The sequence below is a fragment of the Macadamia integrifolia genome, chromosome 14, assembly GCF_013358625.1.
Source record: "Macadamia integrifolia cultivar HAES 741 chromosome 14, SCU_Mint_v3, whole genome shotgun sequence".
Taxonomy (NCBI): domain Eukaryota; kingdom Viridiplantae; phylum Streptophyta; class Magnoliopsida; order Proteales; family Proteaceae; genus Macadamia; species Macadamia integrifolia.
The window spans coordinates 1,221,243-1,239,834 of NC_056570.1; the positions used below are offsets into that span (position 1 = coordinate 1,221,243).

Below are 18,592 nucleotides of genomic sequence, written 5' to 3' on the forward strand. Positions count from 1 at the left end.
TGGAACCAAGTTGGTTCTGGTCCACCTTATCATCATTTGGAACTGAACCGAACCGATCGACACCCTTAAATTCCAGACCAAATTTAGGCCGTACTTGTTCGATTCCGGTTGAACCGGAATTTAAATCCATGAATTGGCCCGGAACACATCTTAGGAGCGTACGTTCTGACGTGGGAGCTGGTTCGTGATGTGAAAGGGTGAAACACTGAAAATCCTAAGGTGACTAGAGAGAGAGAGAGAGAGAGAGAGAGGGTTTAATTGGAAAAGGGGCATTATAGTAATAATGTTAAAATAATACGAAAATGAAATAATAAAAAAAGGGAGGGGGAGTTGTTCCAAAACTCCAAATCCAGAATCCGAAAAACAATGATGAAATTACAAACAATAGGGTTTTGTAAATTCCAATTTTACTTTTACAATTCTCTCGTCTTATTCTCTCTCTCTCTCTCTCTCTCTCTCTCTCTCTTCTTCTTCTTATTCTCTAGGGTTTCACATATTCTTCTTCGCCAGTATCTCTGATTTCTTCGATCATTGTTCTTCCCAAGATCTAATCCTCGCAAGCTGATTAACATTCAAATCCTTGTAAGTTATCGTCTATTTCTTTTTGATAACTACGGTTTTAAGTTATTGGTTTAGATTTTTATGGCATTGATCTTCAATTTTTGTATTTTTTTTTTTTTTTTTTGGTGGTAATTTTATGTTCTTTGCGACTCTTTTTCTTTTACGTGGTTTCTAGTTGTGATTTAATTTCAAGTCCGATTACGATTTGAATTGCTTCTTAAGTGGTTTTCTCTGATACAGAAGCGGGATGTTTAGGGTTTTTGATCAAATTTTGTATGGAAATGATTCAACTTTTTTCGATCTGGATGTGTTTTTTGATGTAGTTCCATTCTTTTGGATTGAGAAACTGTAAACGATTCATCGCTGCTGGACGTAGCTGAACGTAGTTTAAGCTGTTGGTTTTTGGTGAAATTATTGAATTTTTGTGTGGTTTGATTGTAGTTCATTGCATTTCTATTTGATATTGCTTTCTTATTGGTTCACGTGATGTTCTTTTTTTTTTTTTTTTGGATAGTTCATATTCGCAGCTGTTGATCTTTCGCTTTCGGTTCGTATGGAGTATATGAGTTCTTTCTCCCCGAACCCCCCTCCCTATGAAAGGAAAAAATAACCAAAAAAAAAAAAAAAAAATTAGAACGTGAAAGCTCGAGTGTCTTAGTATGACTGTTTCGAGAATGTAACTCTATCTTCTCATCTTAGTTTTTTTCTGGGGAAGGTCCAGATCTATGACACTAGTCTCTTTTTTTTTTTTTTTTTTTTGGTAAAAGATCTGTGACGCTAGCGGGTAGATGATGCCTTTGATCCTTTTGTGGCTTAACTCTGTTAAACGAGTTTGTTTTCTACGACCCCTCTCCCCATTTTTTGTAAGATCCAGTAATTTTGCTTCATCTGCTCTGCTATTTCTGGGATTATTGTATGGGTTGGTGGACTTCAATTGCCGTGGATTATGGTATTCTGTTTAGCAGGAGGATAAGTGATTTTGTTTTGTTTTTGGTATTCTGGTCTTTAAAATTTACCCTTTCAAATCTGCACTTTTGATTCGAATTTTGGAATGCGAATAGAGAATTTCAGTTGCAGTGTGTTCTACTTCTTTTAAGTCAACTTAAATAAGTATAATCGTCTACTTCCAGATCCAAGATGGCGATGGAAGTAACTATGATGCTTTTGAATGCACAAGCGGTAGATGGTACCGTACGGAAGCATGCAGAAGAAAGCCTAAAACAGTTCCAGGAGCAAAATCTTCCCAGTTTTCTGTTTTCTCTTTCTGGGGAATTGGTGAATGAAGAGAAACCTGTTGATAGCCGTAAATTAGCTGGTTTAATCCTAAAAAATGCATTGGATGCAAAAGAACAGCATAGGAAGTTTGAACTTGTACAGAGATGGTTAGCATTGGACTCAGCCGTGAAGGCTCAGATCAAATCTTGCCTATTGCAAACCCTTTCTTCTCCTGTACATGATGCTCGGTCAACTGCATCTCAAGTCGTAGCTAAGGTTGCAGGAATTGATTTGCCACATAACCAGTGGCCTGAGTTGATAGGAGCACTTTTGTCAAACCTTCACCAACTTCCACCTCATGCGAAGCAGGCCACTCTTGAAACTCTTGGTTATTTGTGTGAGGAAGTTTCTCCAGATGTGGTAGATCAAGATCAAGTAAATAAGATACTTACAGCTGTGGTACAGGGTATGAACTCTTCTGAGGGAAATATTGATGTCAGGCTTGCCGCTACCCGAGCATTGTATAATGCTCTGAGCTTTGCTCAGGCAAATTTTTCCAATGATATGGAACGTGACTACATCATGAGAGTTGTCTGTGAGGCAACTTTGTCTCCTGAAGTGAAGATACGGCAGGCAGCTTATGAGTGCTTGGTCTCTATTTCGTCAACTTATTACGATAAGCTTGCTCCTTACATACAGGACATTTTTAACATCACGGCCAAGGCAGTGAAGGAAGATGAAGAGCCTGTTGCTCTTCAGGCAATCGAGTTCTGGAGCTCAATCTGTGACGAGGAGATAGATATAATAGAAGAATATGGAGGTGAATTCAGCGGTGATTCTGATATTCCATGCTTTTATTTTATCAAACAGGCACTCCCTGCTCTTGTTCCTTTGCTATTAGAGACACTACTTAAGCAGGAGGAGGATCAGGATCAGGATGAAGGAGCATGGAACCTTGCAATGGCTGGTGGAACATGTTTAGGTTTGGTCGCACGAACTGTGGGAGATGACATTGTTCCACTTGTTATGCCTTTCATTCAAGAGAACATAACAAAACCAGAATGGCGGCAGAGGGAAGCGGCCACTTATGCATTTGGTTCTATCTTGGAAGGTCCTTCACCGGACAAGCTTACATCTATTGTTAATGTTGCTTTAAACTTCATGCTTAGTGCCTTGATGAAGGACCCAAACAACCATGTGAAGGACACCACCGCATGGACCCTTGGGAGAATATTTGAATTCCTTCATGGTTCAACTGTGGACACTCCTATTATTACCCATGCAAACTGCCAACAGATAATCACGGTTCTGCTTCAGAGCATGAAGGATGCTCCCAATGTTGCTGAGAAAACCTGTGGTGCTCTCTACTTCCTTGCACAAGGTTTTGAGGATGTGGGCTCATCATCCTCCCCATTAACTCCCTTTTTCCAAGACATAGTCCAAGCTCTTCTAACTGTGACACATCGAGAAGATGCTGGAGAATCACGCCTCCGAACTGCTGCTTATGAAACTTTAAATGAAGTTGTGAGGTGTTCGTCGGATGAAACAGCCTTGATGGTTATGCAACTAGTTCCTATCATCATGACAGAGCTCCACCAGACACTAGAGTTACAAAAGCTCTCCTCTGATGAGAGGGAAAAGCAGAATGAACTGCAAGGTCTTCTGTGCGGGTGCTTGCAGGTTATGATACAGAAGTTGGGGGGCTCTGAGCCAACAAAGTATGTCTTCATGCAATATGTGGACCAAATGATGGGCCTTTTCTTAAGGGTCTTTGCTTGTAGAAGTGCCACTGTGCATGAGGAGGCCATGCTTGCTATTGGAGCATTGGCTTATGCTATTGGTGCAGATTTCGTAAAATATATGCCAGAGTTTTATAAATACTTGGAAATGGGTCTTCAGAATTTTGAAGAGTACCAGGTCTGTGCTATCACAGTTGGTGTGGTTGGGGACATATGCAGAGCATTGGAGGATAAAGTACTGCCTTACTGTGATGGAATTATGACACAACTCCTCAAGGACTTGTCTAGCAACCAGTTGCACCGATCTGTAAAGCCTCCAATCTTCTCCTGCTTTGGTGACATCTCCTTGGCAATAGGAGAGAACTTTGAGAAGTACTTGATGTATGCCATGCCCATGCTCCAGAGTGCAGCAGAACTATCGGTCCATGCATCAGGTGCGGATGATGAAATGGCAGAGTACACCAATCTTTTAAGAAATGGGATTTTGGAGGCATACTCAGGGATATTCCAAGGCTTTAAGAACTCTCCTAAGACCCAGCTGCTGATGCCGTTTGCCCCTCACATCCTTCAGTTCTTGGATAGCTTGTACATGGAGAAAGACATGTGAGTTTACTGGATTCTCTACCCCTTTTTCTCTTTTTAAAACTACCCCATCCCCCTGATCATGTTTGATTCTTCTGTTTCTGATTGCCTCTCCATTGTTTTCTTCAGGGATGATGTGGTGATGAAGACTGCAATTGGAGTCTTAGGTGATCTAGCTGATACATTGGGTAGTAATGCTGGCCCCTTGATTCAGCAATCTGTGTCAAGCAGAGACTTTTTAAATGAATGCTTATCCTCAGATGACCATTTGATTAAGGAATCTGCTGAATGGGCCAAGTCGACCATTAGTCGAGCCATTTCTGTTTGATAGAGCTGCTGCTCAGTATATTCTTTCTTAGAAGTCCCTGCATGCATTTAGGTGTGTCGAGTTGGGGGTCTGGGATTGCAAACCATGTGTCTGGTCATCGCCCGACAGGAGTCAGTCAGGGTTTGTTGGGGCTGTTACTAACTCTTGCATCAGCACCGTGGAGTCTGGTTTGTTTTTCTTCTCATTGAGGAAGTGGGTGTTGATGGCCCACAAACCTTTGCTAACTTTGCAGAAATGAAAGAGAAAAAGAAGCTGACAGTATGGGAGGAATTGGAGTTGGGCTGTGGGAATTGGGCTGTGATTGTGAAGCAGTCACAGCTCTGGTCGTATTGTCACTGGTACTATGTCCGCACTGGTTCTGCTTGAATCACATCTTATGAGGACCCCATCTCACCTGGCTGGCGTCATCTTCTTCCAATTGGCAAGTAGTCGAAGAGTCTTAGGTGTTTCAAATGGTAGATGCCCATAAATTATTTGGGTCTTGCAGCATTTGAGGTACACTCCCAGTGGTTATCCGTATATTTTTTTACTCTCTCATTTCCCCCCTGTACTTCGCTTTCCTTTTTTTTTTTTTTACAAAATTTTGTATGGAGTCTTGCATTGTTTCAGGTTTTCTGTTTGTAGCAGTCGGGGTGGGTCCTGTCATATCTCTTCCTTGTTTTTCTGTATACTTGCCTATTATGTGGGCTTGGAATTTCCCACATGGTATAGGGCATTATATTCTGCATTAGTCATATTTCATCATCAGTTACCATAGGTGCTTTTTAAGTCAATGTCTAAATCCCCTGCATTGAGCAAAATCATATTCTTGCTATTTGTTTTATGTATTTTTGTGTTCGTTATTATTATTTTTGAGGTAGCCATGTTTCAAGTGATTCGTCACTGTTCTGATGGGGAGAATCTGTGTATATCTCATTACATGTATGTATTATTGTTTTGTATACCCTGTGATGTTCCTAGGATGGAAATGAGGTGGCTAAACTAAGAGGGTTCGCAATAGAACCCACTTACCGGCCTTAAGCGCCCTGCCTTGGAGTGTTGTTGTAACATTCTTTTTTATCGTCTCTTATCATTTTTCCATAAGTATTTAAGTAGAGGTGAAAAAAATATTTTCAAAATAATTTGAAAATGATTTATCATTATGTCATTATCAAAATTGTTATTGTTTTATATATTTCTGGAGTACATATGTGAAGTGACAAGATTGACCCGCATTGAAAAAAATGTGTTATGCTAGACTCCTTTTTCGGAGATACTCAATAGCACAACCCAACTAAGCCCAATCCATATACCATAGCTAGTGGCTTTTTCCTTAACCCAAAATACCCAAGTATCATTGTTGATGCTTTACCATTGATAGTTATAGTTTAGAAAGTAAAATTGGAGTCTGGTGCCTATTTCACATGGGAGTTGGGTAGGGTTGTGCAATATTTGAATGGGTCTACTGTGATGTTGTTGAAACCCACACCATTGCCCTCTCCAGCTGCTTCACATGTGGTAGTCCTTAGGATTTTGATGGTCCCAACATCCTAGCAAATGTATTTGGCTTCCTTCTACCCTTTTTTGTGTGGCAAAACTAGTACTAGGTGAACCAAAGCGGGATCTGTTCTCTTTATCACAACATCCCACCATCTCTCTTCGGTCATTTGACAGGATCCTTGACCAGTTTGAAATCTTTAGATTTCCTCAGAGAGAATAGGGAGGCTCTATACTTATGATGGCTGAAGTGTTGATCATGTTTCATAAGCGATGATCATATATGAAAACAGCTCTCGTCTTTCATTAAACCCTTCCCCTCCCCTCTTTTTTTGTACGTTTGATAAAGAACTGAATGAAAAGTTCATTAGCATCAAAAGTTATTCTCCAAGAAAACCCCCACTTTACAGAATTTAAATACATGTGAGAACTTTGAAGCATTCAGACATAATCTCATTACCAAAATCATATGTATTTCTTACTCTGGATCAAACACCCAACTGTGAAGAATTAACCATGACATTGACAGTGTTGAGATGCACTTTCAGTTTCCCTCCTCATGATTGACTTGGCATTGTTTTTAATCCCTTACTCATCCCTCCGGGTGAACCTCCAACCTGCTATGAATTCCAATATTTGACTAGGAAAACAATGATCCGTTTGGGTTCGAACTTTTGGGTGCTTTTAGAAGGAGGGTCCCGCCAGACTAGATTGTTACAGTGGGGTAAAGATCTAAGAAAACTCAAATCTAAGGCTGCGTTTGGTAAGAATGGAAACAACTTTTAATGTCAAAAACGGAAATTTCAGTTTCTGTGTCAAAATGTCTTTTTTTTTTTAGCGAAACTGGAACGACGGAACTACCTTTTGTTTATACGCTTTATTCTGTTTTTTCATTCTCATAGAACGGAAAAACCCCAGAAACATTTTTATGGAACGTTACCAATCGTGGCCTTTTAAGTCTTTGGTGATCTTCCAGTTTTTGTTATTCTTTGGAAGATTGGAGAAGTTGGTGGGTGTGGTTTTTTTTTTTCTCTTGAAAGAAAGAAAAACAGAAAAAATAGATATTCTTCTTCTTTTCCAAAACCCTAGAATTGATTAGTTTTTGCACTTGAGGGTCGATTTTAGGATTTATGAGACTGATTTTGGTCGATTCCGAGTTTTGAATTCCTGCTAAAACTACTGAAAAAATGGTTTCATAGGTAAAGATCAAGTGAAAAATAATTTTGGGAGGAAAGCAAAAAATCATGAAAATAAGGTGAAAAATTAGAATGAAATTTGATGCAAAATGCAAATCATGCAATAACCATGTCATGGGACATGGGGGGAGTGAATAGTAGACACCACAAATACCAAACAGAGACGCGCACACCTGTGGGCATATTGTGGACTTTGACTTCATAGCTGGTGCTTATCCACTGACCGCACCATTCTGCACTTCCCATTTCCGTGATACGGACGGTACCTCTAGTGCTTTTAAAGCTTACTGATAGGTTATTGATCCGGAGGCTTAGTCAGATCAGCTAGCTTAGGGTTGGCTCATGGTTCTAAGTATCAGTATTAGATATGATCATATGAGCAATTCGCATCGATTTGGTATGTATCTGATCTCGATATCTAGTTGATATTATATCGATTGAATAGTATGGATTAGGGGTGAAAAAGTCATAAAAATTTATTTTAGGGAAATCAAGAGTATTTTTGTATAAAGGTGATTCAATACTGTTATCAACTTTTGAAATGATTAATACCCATTTTGATATCATGCACTATAGCCATGGTTTGTGTTTATCTGGCTATCTTGAAATCAATCTTGAGTCAACCGGTTTGATACCATGAATATATATATATATATATTGTGATATTGATCTCGATCGGTATTTGTTGAAATTGATATCAATCCAAAACTGGGATTACAAACCTTGGCTCCAAGGCTTGCATTCCAAATTTCAATCTCTAATTTGGAAGAGGAAAGGTTACTATACTTGGTGACATTTCGATTACGTAAAATACCTCTATTGTATAGAAGTTCAAGACCAAAGCTATTATGATGTCAGACTCAGTGTAACCAATCCTAAGAAAGAAAGGGGGAAAAAAAATGAATAGAAAACTCAATGTGGGGATGGGGACATAGGCTACCCTGCTTGATTAGAGAACCCTCTCCCAATAGATAGTGCTTAAATCCAATAGTTGTGGATAGGTTTAAGATTTTCTTTATAAAAGAAAATTGGTTTCGGTTGAGGGCTATTAATATTTTTTGAGGTCGAGTTCTTGCGCAGAGAGCATGGCCATGGCCAACGCGAGCCTTGTTGAAAAGCTTAGCTGTTCTGATTATGATTAAACAATCTAAGATTAAAATTTCTAACTTTAATCTGGATGTACTAAAGTTATTTTACCTAATAAATTTTTTTTTTCATTCTTCCATAAGAAAAAAAAAAAACTGCAACCCTTCTACTAATAAACAAAGGCCGGAATGGTATTACACACACCATCTCCCTCATCTGATGGCTGGAACAACCACCTTAGTCCATGCATAAAACCTTTTGCCTATTTTTTCTTCGTTAAGTTTTAGTTATTTGTGGCTTTGAAATAGTATTTTCAGTGGAGATTTAAAAATCAGATCATAAATATCAAATCCATCGGTCGATTCAAATCAGACTGATATGTGTAAGGATGTGAGGAATATAGGTTATGCATCAATTCCGTATTTAGTGATTTGATTTGGAATTAAATCATGAAGGCCCAATTAAATTACTGTTCTAACTAAAATCTGATAGATCATCAAGAATGGATCGACCATTTCATATGTTGACAAAGCATGTTGTAGGAATACAACCCTAAAACAATGTAGAAAAGAATGAGAAAACAAGAATAATCAATCACACGATATACACAGATTTACAAGGTTCGGCAAGATTACCTACGTTCTCGGTAAGATGGGATTCTGTTTCACTATCAATGGAGAATAGGATTACAACGTTTGTCCTCACCTCTCTCTGGTTGCTTACAGAGAAAGAAAACCTCGTTGCAAATATATAGTGAAACCCTATATGAAAAATTTACAGAAATACCCATAAAGCCTTAGAAATATTTCCCTCCAAAATTTTGGCCCATATTTGTCACGTCCCCAACAGCTGTAAATATTGCCCACAATATTAGCTAGTTCATAGTGGCTTTTCTAAACAAATAAATGATCTGTTTATATTTAAATAAGATGAAGAATTAAGGTTTGATTTAGTGGGTCTAACTCAAAATGAGCAACTTTAATTCTTCCCAAGAAAAGGATGTTAAAAAATGCAAATGTGGGCTTGTGGGTCTATCTCTAAAGTATAATCTCTTCTAATTAAGAGATTAAAAAACAATTAATTCAATGATCTACCATTGGATGCCAAAGAAAAGACACTGAGAGAGCCCTCATTTTGGAAAGGCCTAGGTCTAATTACCAGGCTCTTTCGTTGTTCTTCCATTTGCCGACATCCTCAAAAGTCTTGTTCTTGCTGAGCAGACTTATAGGTTTAGTAGGTTCATCATTCAGTCACCTATACTTCATTCTTTGATTCCGGCAAGCATTATGATGACCAACATTTTGTTCCTTTTGGGATGATTAATTTAATTTTATGTAATTTAATTAGTATTTGAGATAATAATACATGATTAATATCATTAAATAGAAGGTATGTTGGAGTTCAAAAGTTTCAACTTTCAAGTGTGTCTCTTGGTAGTGCTCCCCACTAGTGGTTTGCCCTAATATCTCTCTCTCTCTCTCTCTCTCTCTCTCTCTCTCTCTCTCTCTCTCTCTCTTTTGCTTCCAATCGAGCCCCTCCGGCGACGACAAAGACATGGACTCCGGTGAAAACCGACTTCTATCTTCACCAGTTAGCCTGGCTCATCACCATCCAAGTATCCAATAAATCATCAAAGGTAGGGGTGTCAAAATCCAACTCGAACCGGTTGGACTGATTAGGCCCTAACCCTTTTCGGGCATTTTGGGATTAGGGTGATTGGAGACCATTAAACCAGACTGCAAACCCAGAACCTAACCTATAGGAAAATGTAAGAAACCCAAAAAAAATATATATATATATATATATTATTACTATTATTATTATTATTAATTTTTTTGTATGTAACACCGAAACTGAACTAGACTGAAAATAAGACCAGAACAAACAGTTTGATTTTGATTTGACACAGTATTAGATCAAAACCGATTCAACTCGACCAAACTGACAGATTGACACCCCCTACCCACCCTTATTCTTTTTTTTTTTTTTGGTAACCATTGGCACCACTAATCAAAGGTGTGTGAAGGTACCTAAATTGGAGCTAAGTGCATATGGGTACACACATTGTGAGTGGAGGGGACCCCTTTTGTTGATCCATCTAAATTTTAAAGGTGTAAGTCAAAAGTAGGGCTGGATTTAGAAGAGAGGCCAAACAAAAGCCAAGCTGAAATGGAAGAGTTTGCGCCATGCAAGGGATTGATAGTTTCACCCATATAAGCATTCTCTTTCAATTGCTTTTTGGTGGAGAAAAGGAAACTTAGATTAAAATGTAACAAGAGGTAGTGCCAGTTGACTTTGGGGTGGTGGCTAAAGCAGTAATGTCTCTATTGCATTTCATCATCATTCTACAAAGATCTTGGGTGGATTGCACCATACCAACAGCGTTCATGGCCCCATCCCCTTCCCCTCCCTTTCCTCTTGTGTAAGGATAAAAGCCCATCTTCCTCCCCCCTTCTGTCTCAAAATCCTGACTTATCACATTCCAAGGAGAAGGAGATGGAGAAGAAGAATTAGCCATGAGAAGTACTCTTCAGATGAAGATCCTTCTTCTCCTCTTTCTTGTTCTCTTCAGTAATCCCTCACCTTCATGTAAGTAATATATCAATTAAGTTCTTCATGTATCCACTCATTCTGCAATTCTCTAATCTTAAATGACATTAAATCTTCTCTCCTCTTGCAGACAGAGTAGAAGGCTTCAAGCATGATATGAAGGTGACACACCCCATTAATGAGGCATTTTTTTTTTGAGAATGGATCCGTTGCTTGTACGATCACCTAGTTGTATAGGTGAGCATCCAACACTTGTCCCATTTCTTGCCATTACATGGGTGACAAGGGGTATATTTGAAAGCAAAAGGGATAGCTGTTGGATGCTAACGAGCAGCGGATCAAATCTCCATTTTTTTTGTTTTGTTTGAATTGAGGTATATATTGTTAACTTAGTCTTATGCATGCATGGACAAGCAAGGATCATAACAAGGTGTCTCATCCATAGAAACCATTAAACCTAACAGCCTTCTTGATCTCTTTCCATGATCCAATATGGGTCACTACCCTAAATGTGAACCTGAGTGTTCGCAACCCTTAAAAAGAGTCTTTGGCCTGTGACCTCCCCAAGTTGCAGGATTTGCAGCTAATGGTTTTGGCCTATTGGGTTCATTTATGGACTTCCGTAATCTCTCCCAGACTCCAAATACACCATTTGATGATATAAAACAGTTAAAACCAAAGAAGGAAGTTGAATATATAATATTTGCTACTGTGAAACTACTCCGAAGACTAAAAGTTTGTGGTGTTAGTGATACCACGCTGCATGGCATGCATGCTTATTTCATAAATTTTTTTACTTCTTAATCACTATATGCTAACACAAACCCAAATCTATGAAGAAGGCTATCTTCAGATTGATCAAGACAAGGAAGCTTATGACAGTTGAAACAGTACTGGATTATGACTATGGAGGGCCTAACACAAAGCATGATCCACCGAAGAGAGGGAAGCCTGGAACTGGTGGGGGCAGAAACCCATGATTTACTCAATCTTCTAATTCTCATGTTGCTATGCTTTTTTGCTGTAATAAGAATAGAGATGTATTATCTCTCTCTCTCTCTCTCTCTCTCTCTCTCTCTCTCTATTATTTAAGAATGTTGCAGAGTATTATTTATGAGGTTCTTTGAATAGCAGACTTGGGATTTGGTGTGCAGTCTATTTGTAGTCACAGTTTGGCAATATAGCATTATATTAGTACTATTATAACTTTGAGTTGGAGTGAATTCCACTTCTTTGTCGACAAAGGCACTTAAGTGTTTTAGATCAAAGGAATTCCATCCCCTCTTGCCCAAACCACCAAAATAAATAAATAAATATTGAGAAAATGAGCAAGGAAACATTAATGGTCCTTCAAAGAGACTCTTAATTTTTTAAGGCAAAAATTCATTTAGACTTCCTTCTTGATAAGATTCTGAGAATGGTCTACCTTTTTGGGTCACATGGATAATTGATTTTAGCTAACTAACATTGAATTAATTATAAATTTTATGGATTAGTGACATGTCAAATTTCATGTTCAAACTCGTCTTAGCCCTTAAATTTATAAACTTTTATTTTGACACTTGGGTGCGAAAACTCCGTTTGATCTGAAACTTGACACAAAGGGGACCTCCAAGTTTACCTTTTCACAAAAAATTGAGATCCATTCGATCTGCCATGTGGAAAATAGTTGGGCTGTCCTAGATAACTTTGCCTTAAAAAAAAAAAAAAAAATAATAATAATAATTGAGTAAATCCTTCCAAGAATGAATAAAGGTATTGGGCATATGTGAGAGGAGATACTAAATTTACTTCTCACCCTTTGGTTGAAGGTGCTAGCTAGAGCAGCTGTCAAGGATCTGCACCATTGGGTCCAGGACCAAGATTGACTTATTACATAAATCAGTCTAGTTAATCAACTTTGACTAATCTTCTTTTTCGGGTCAGGTAAGCCTTTTTTTGTTGGATTGTAATAGAATAGGTTATTTGATATCTAAGTAATGATCCTTTATGAGGTGAGTTTTTTGGGGTAAGATGTTTTCCAAAGAACTGTTGGGTTCACTATATATTTGTAGCGATGATGCATTTCCTAAAAAACAATCTGATAGAGGAGTGAAGATGAACGACTGTAACCCTATTCTCCTTTGCTAATGAAGCAAGATCTCCTCTCACCGTGGACATAGAATCTTAAAGTCAAAATTGGACTATTAAAAAATAGCTTGTCTAGTTTCGATTTTAATTAGTTGGTTCCGATTTATCCTATCAGTTCTCAGTCTGGACTGACACCCATAGTTCTGTTATCACCATGTCTAAGGATTGAATCTTTCCTTCATTTTGGGGGAGGGGTTGGGTCGGGAGATTTTAATGGGGAGGGGAAAAGTTGTAAGGGAATTTAAAAAAAAGAAAAAGAAAAAAATGTATACTTCTTTGGACCACAATCAAGAGGAATCTTTTTTATGGAGTACTAGTTGTGCCATGTGGAAACGTGATATTGCAAATCCAACCATTACATATCTAAAAAAAGAAATGGATTGATCATGTGTAAAATTTCAAATTCAAATTTAATCATATATCTTCCCTTCTACTAGCATATTTCTCTTAAATTTTCAGTCTATCATTACTATTAAAATTTCTTTGGATTTTCGAAGATTTATTTACCATATGACTAACTCCTTTTAGATTGAAACTTGACATGTAGCAATGGACCATTGGATCTACCTATCCATACATTTTCAGTCACATTGGACACATCACATGGCAAAACCAAGCATATCAGACTATCAAGTAAACCTCCCTAAAATTTGGACATATAGTTGAAGTCTGACAGTTTCGCTTGATATACTAGCAATTGCAAGATGAGAATGCGTTTACATAATTGGAGCCTACTTCCCCTCCCCTCCCCTCCCCTCCCCTCCCCTTTGGGCAAGGAGATTCCACACCACTCGTGTGAGGGGAATCACTCAAGCCACAACAATTAGAACATGGAAAACGATTTTGACAACGAGGTGCCCACATGGTCAGAGAGGAATTAGAGTGTCAACGCAATCCACATGGTCATAATGTGTGAGGGCATGGAAAAGCATCTCCGCACCACCTACTTGGGGGTCGATTCCTCCCTTTTGTGGGTACAAGGGTCTTGTTTCTATTATATATTACAATTCGAATAGATGGTTGAAGTCTTGAACATTGTGCTTAATTGTGGGGAGTTGTACGAAGAGAATGAGTTTAGACTCGTCTTCTACTATGAAGAAGAAAGAATTCACTCACCACTAGTGATATGACCCTCTGATTGGACTCGTGTCATCATCATTGACTATCACCACTATGAAGACAGCTGGCTCAAGGTTAGTGTAGTTGTTCTAGTCCTCATGAGGTTTCAAGTTCGAGACCTTTTGTTCCTCATTTAGTCTAGGATTCCCCCCCTCCACAACCCACTGATATGTTTCCTTGAATTTGACCAAGACGGTTTTTTCATCTTCTAAAATTGGGTTTTTTTGACTTCTAATAGCATTTGCCTTCATAATTAAGTTTTCGCAAAATCAATCTCCTTACATCTTTGACCTGTACTCTTTACTTTCTTTTATTTGTCTCACTGTGGTTCTATTCCTAGCCTCCCATAGATAGTCTCCTTCCTGTCTCTAACTAGTAATCTTAATCCAAAAATCCTCCAAAGCATTTTGGCATGTGATTTCTTCTGGCTACCTTGTGGTCTGTAATAAGACAACAAACCAAGCAAGAGATGTCTCCATCCAGTGGGTACACAACTAAGGAATATTTTCTAAAGATACTATACCGTGTAGAAGTTGACATCCACATTTCTCTATAGAGGGATTCATGATCTTTTGACCACAATAATTTCTTTTTTTGGAGCAATGGTGTTATGGTTATCCAGTTATCCAGTTGGTCTTCACAGTGAGCTTTGGCTGATCACTTGGTACATCCAAATAGAATGAATTCAAATGGTGTTGAGATTTAGACCATTACTTGATCCATTGACAATTATAGATAAGAGATGGAGGGTGGGGAGGGAGTACTTTTCAGTCTAGAACCTACCCAGCTCCTCAAAATTTATATTGGTTATGTGAATCAGGTCATTCAAGGTCTTTACCAAATCAAACCAAATGTCATCAAATACTATGTTCTATCACTAACCAAAACAAATCATTTCATTCTATATATCAACTGAATGCAGCATAAATAAATAAATAAATAAAATAATATAAAAAGATGATCACAAGTGATAATGACTAAAAGGCCCATTCCAAAAGTCTTTTGGTCAAAATAAACTCAATGGGTCAGTAATGCTCCATCTAGCTCAAACTCAATGGCACAAACCTACCGCATTATTTGGCCTTAAGGTGTAATGGGGGAAATCCGATGGAAGCACCAGAATTTTGTCAATATTGGTCAAGATAAGTTTGATATGCATTTTCGGAATAGGTTCTGGGTCTAGAACACATTCTGAAACCTGAGTGTTCTTTATTTTCTTGCTTTAGAATGCATTCTAAACCCAGAATCTATTCCAAGAATGCATACCAAACATAGCCTAAATTTAGCAAGAATAATAGTGAGACCTATCAAGATCATCAACAGTTAAATAGGCATCAGGAATATTTTTGTAAATACATAAAAGTATGGATGTCACTTAAATTCTAATATGATCTTGGTAGTCTGATATCATCATTGCATGCATCTTTCTAATTCATTTCCAATGGTAAAAAATCTAATATGGCTGTACTGATCGGTATGTTTGTAGACAATCAGCTCTCTAAACAGGCTACCATTAATCAAAAGAAAGAAACCCAAGAAACACATTAATACTAAAAATAGGTAATAAAAACTTAAAAAGTCCAGAAATAACTGTAATGTTGGATTGACAACTATTCAATTCAGTAAAAGCCAGCCTCAACAGACTAAATCATAATACCACTCTTATACATGACTGTAATGTTTATACATGAGAAAACAACAAGATCTCAGCACAGATGCAGAGAGTAATGGGTGTCATAATTAAATCTTGAGAAGTACAAAACTATTAAGAATGAACTGGGAAATATATACATTTACGGCATATAGACAAGAATAAGAAAATCTGTCATTAATATGTACATTTGACAGTACCTTCAATTTTATGAGAAAAATAAAGATGAAATCCAAATTCCTAGCGATACAATAGTAATAGTTGCAAAGGCTTGGCCTAACTCATATACAAAACTTTCCTGCTGATGAGGCAAACTTCTCCAATCCGTTCTCCTACCAAGTCATAACCCACATTAACAAAACAAGGATAAGTAAAAGGACAACTAGATGGGAAAAAACAAAATGAATTGCATGTATGAGAAGCATAAAGCTTCAAGCCTTCAATACTCAAACATACCATCCAACAAGAACATATCTCAAATACTATCAAAAAACGAAAAAAACAGCAACCATAAAAAAAAAAAGATACTTTTGTGATAATAGCATGAGACATTTAATTACTAATGGCCCTATTCCCAGATCAGAAGGGATCAGAGGGTCATACAGCACAGGAAGCTAGAAGGTGCAATCATATTTGTGGAAAATAGGATGGTTTTTTTTATTGGCTACAGTGCAATAATTACCAAATTTCAATTTCAGACTAAAGACAATATATTAATCGAGTAGATGGTTTTTTCCCTTCTATACTTGCTTTCCACTTTTGCAACATGATATTATAATCATAGTTTAATCTGAGAATCATAGCTGAGGGCTATGCTTTGGTTAACTCAGCTCAGTTTTGGTAAAATAGATAGTATAATTCCATATATGTACTTGAGAAACAGGAACGTACCCCAAATCAGCTATGACAATGCTAACATTATCTTGTGAGCGCCGGTCCTGCAACATATATAAAATCGCGAGCTTACAAATATAACAATATGAACCAATAAACTGATACACATGGACACAACCATTAAATGAAATCATTACCAGAGCTTCTTGTGCTAGTGCCTCACAAGCAATCTGGGGGGGAAAATAGTAAAAAAGTTAACCCTGATGGGGAAATAATAAGTTCTAGCAACAAATGAACCTGTAGAATGCACAGTACCTGCACATTGCCATGTTGTCGAAGTTGATTCCTCACAAATTTTACTGCATCTGTACTGAAAAATCAGTTGGTATAACTGTATAAGCAACTGTTAACCCTTCTTGGTTTCAACCATCGCTATAAATAAACAAAGTGGACAATTTTTTCATGGTATGTAGTATTGGAATTTATTATACACAAAGATCAAAAAGATGTTCCAGCAAACCTGTTCATATAATCCCATAATCCATCAGTTGCTAATAATATAAATTCTGCATCTGATCCAAGAGCTACTTGATAAGTATCAGGGGAAGCAATAACCAAGTCTTCATTTAATTTCAATCTGCAGCAAGAAATAATGCAGTTTCAATCACACAATTATTTGACTTTCACCAGATTATTTTTTAGTTTATATCATTCAACACAATTTTGCATGGCAACAACAATATAGAAGCAAACTTTGTTTAGTTTGTCAACAATGTAGTTTATTATGCATATCATATAATTAGGACATAATCCACCATTCTTAATATAATTTACCAGCTGCTAGTCTAGGAATAGTAATGCTACAGAATAATTATAATCTAATATTTTCATACTCATTAGCTGGCATTAAAGTATTAAATGGTATGCCATGTAACAATGACCAAAATAGGGTTTCTTCACCCATTTATTTTGATAAATCAAGTCAGTTTTCATGCAATGGGTTGGTGAGATGATCAGGTCACAAGGAAGCAATATTTGAAAATGGAGCTGTCATGAATCTGCTAGATTCTTGACTCCTTCATATGGGGGATGTACAAATCTGGACCTGAGAATTGACCCAAACACCTGCTGAAAACTACTTTATGCATAACTGATTTAAATGCATAATAGAGTAATTTGATCAGAGGTTAAGAGTTCTAGACAATCTAAAGAGTTGGTCCACCAGTTAGTTGGTCCAGAACTCAAAACCTACTCCAATTGAGGTCAAGATTCACATCCAACTTCAACAAGAAAATAAGAAATAAACAAACAAATAAACAAACAAAAAAACTATACCGAGAAATAAATTTTTTCGTCCATCTTCCCTCCTCCACTCCTTTCTCCAGCATTCTTTCAAGAGGAATAACAGGCAAAGGCCATTAGAATATCCATGTATTAGTAGATAGCAATACAATACAATTTCATAAATAAAAACTATTGCCTATCCTCATGATATAGAGGAAGAAAGGAGATACAGGAGACGAACTCATTCTTCTTTGTCTTGAACCGCATATCACCAAAAGCACGGGATATAGAAATATCACCGCATATCCTTCCATTAACAATCTATACATATCATACAATAAAATAATCAGAAGCAGCAGTTGAGAATATAGTAACTGATTACTGAAATCATTTATTGGGGTAGAAAACAAAACTAATTCAAATTGAAACTTGCGATGGTGATGGACCGTTGAAGCTAAATAAAATATACCAAATGAATTTATTTCATCTTCCTCACCCCACAAAAAAAAAAAAAAAAAAAAAAACACCTGTTGAATTTCTACTAAGGAAACATCTTTGGTGGGCAAAAAGCGTCTAAAAAATGTTTGTGAGAATTTCAGGAAAACACTGAGAAATGTTTCTGCAGGCATATGCTTAGAGCCTTAGCCGAATAAATCATCAGCCTACATGATTGAGCACAGGAAATGAATAGAGAAAAGAACAAGGACTCTGAATCATTAGGCAAAGCAATTGGATTTGAAACATGGGAAGAAAGTAAGACAATTAACACATTTTCCTTTGACTGCTTGAACAATAAAGTTAAGGGGAAATCAACCATAGTTTATTTGTACAGGCCACCCCC

At 37.4% G+C, this 18,592-nt stretch overlaps 2 protein-coding genes across 2 annotated transcripts in view; one reads left to right on the forward strand and one right to left on the reverse strand.

Moving 5' to 3' along the window:
* The first annotated feature begins 370 nt into the window (after positions 1-370).
* LOC122061772 (importin subunit beta-1-like) lies at positions 371-5,284 on the forward strand. The gene is made up of 3 exons (XM_042625233.1): positions 371-582; positions 1,692-4,118; positions 4,227-5,284. The coding sequence occupies exons 2-3, from the start codon at positions 1,699-1,701 to the stop codon at positions 4,423-4,425; spliced, it is 2,619 nt and encodes an 872-aa protein (XP_042481167.1). The 5' UTR covers positions 371-582; positions 1,692-1,698; the 3' UTR covers positions 4,426-5,284.
* A 10,339-nt stretch (positions 5,285-15,623) lies between these two features.
* LOC122060993 (protein phosphatase 2C 57-like) overlaps positions 15,624-18,592 on the reverse strand; it is a 7,168-nt gene continuing 4,199 nt past the window's right edge. The window contains exons 5-11 of the mRNA XM_042624133.1: positions 17,993-18,072; positions 17,803-17,856; positions 16,988-17,104; positions 16,783-16,837; positions 16,665-16,697; positions 16,525-16,571; positions 15,624-15,965 (exon numbers count right to left, since the gene is read on the reverse strand). Coding sequence (XP_042480067.1) covers positions 15,842-15,965; positions 16,525-16,571; positions 16,665-16,697; positions 16,783-16,837; positions 16,988-17,104; positions 17,803-17,856; positions 17,993-18,072 — 510 coding nt within the window. The 3' untranslated portion in view covers positions 15,624-15,841. The remainder of the gene's footprint in view (positions 15,966-16,524; positions 16,572-16,664; positions 16,698-16,782; positions 16,838-16,987; positions 17,105-17,802; positions 17,857-17,992; positions 18,073-18,592) is intronic.

Bases quoted from the DNA above. Each gene is read 5' to 3' on its own strand.
- LOC122061772 (XM_042625233.1), top strand. From the start codon at position 1,699: ATGGCGATGGAAGTAACTATGATGCTTTTGAATGCACAAGCGGTAGAT. The intron at 4,119-4,226 runs GTGAGTTTACTG...TGTTTTCTTCAG, and splicing joins TTGTACATGGAGAAAGACAT to GGATGATGTGGTGATGAAGA.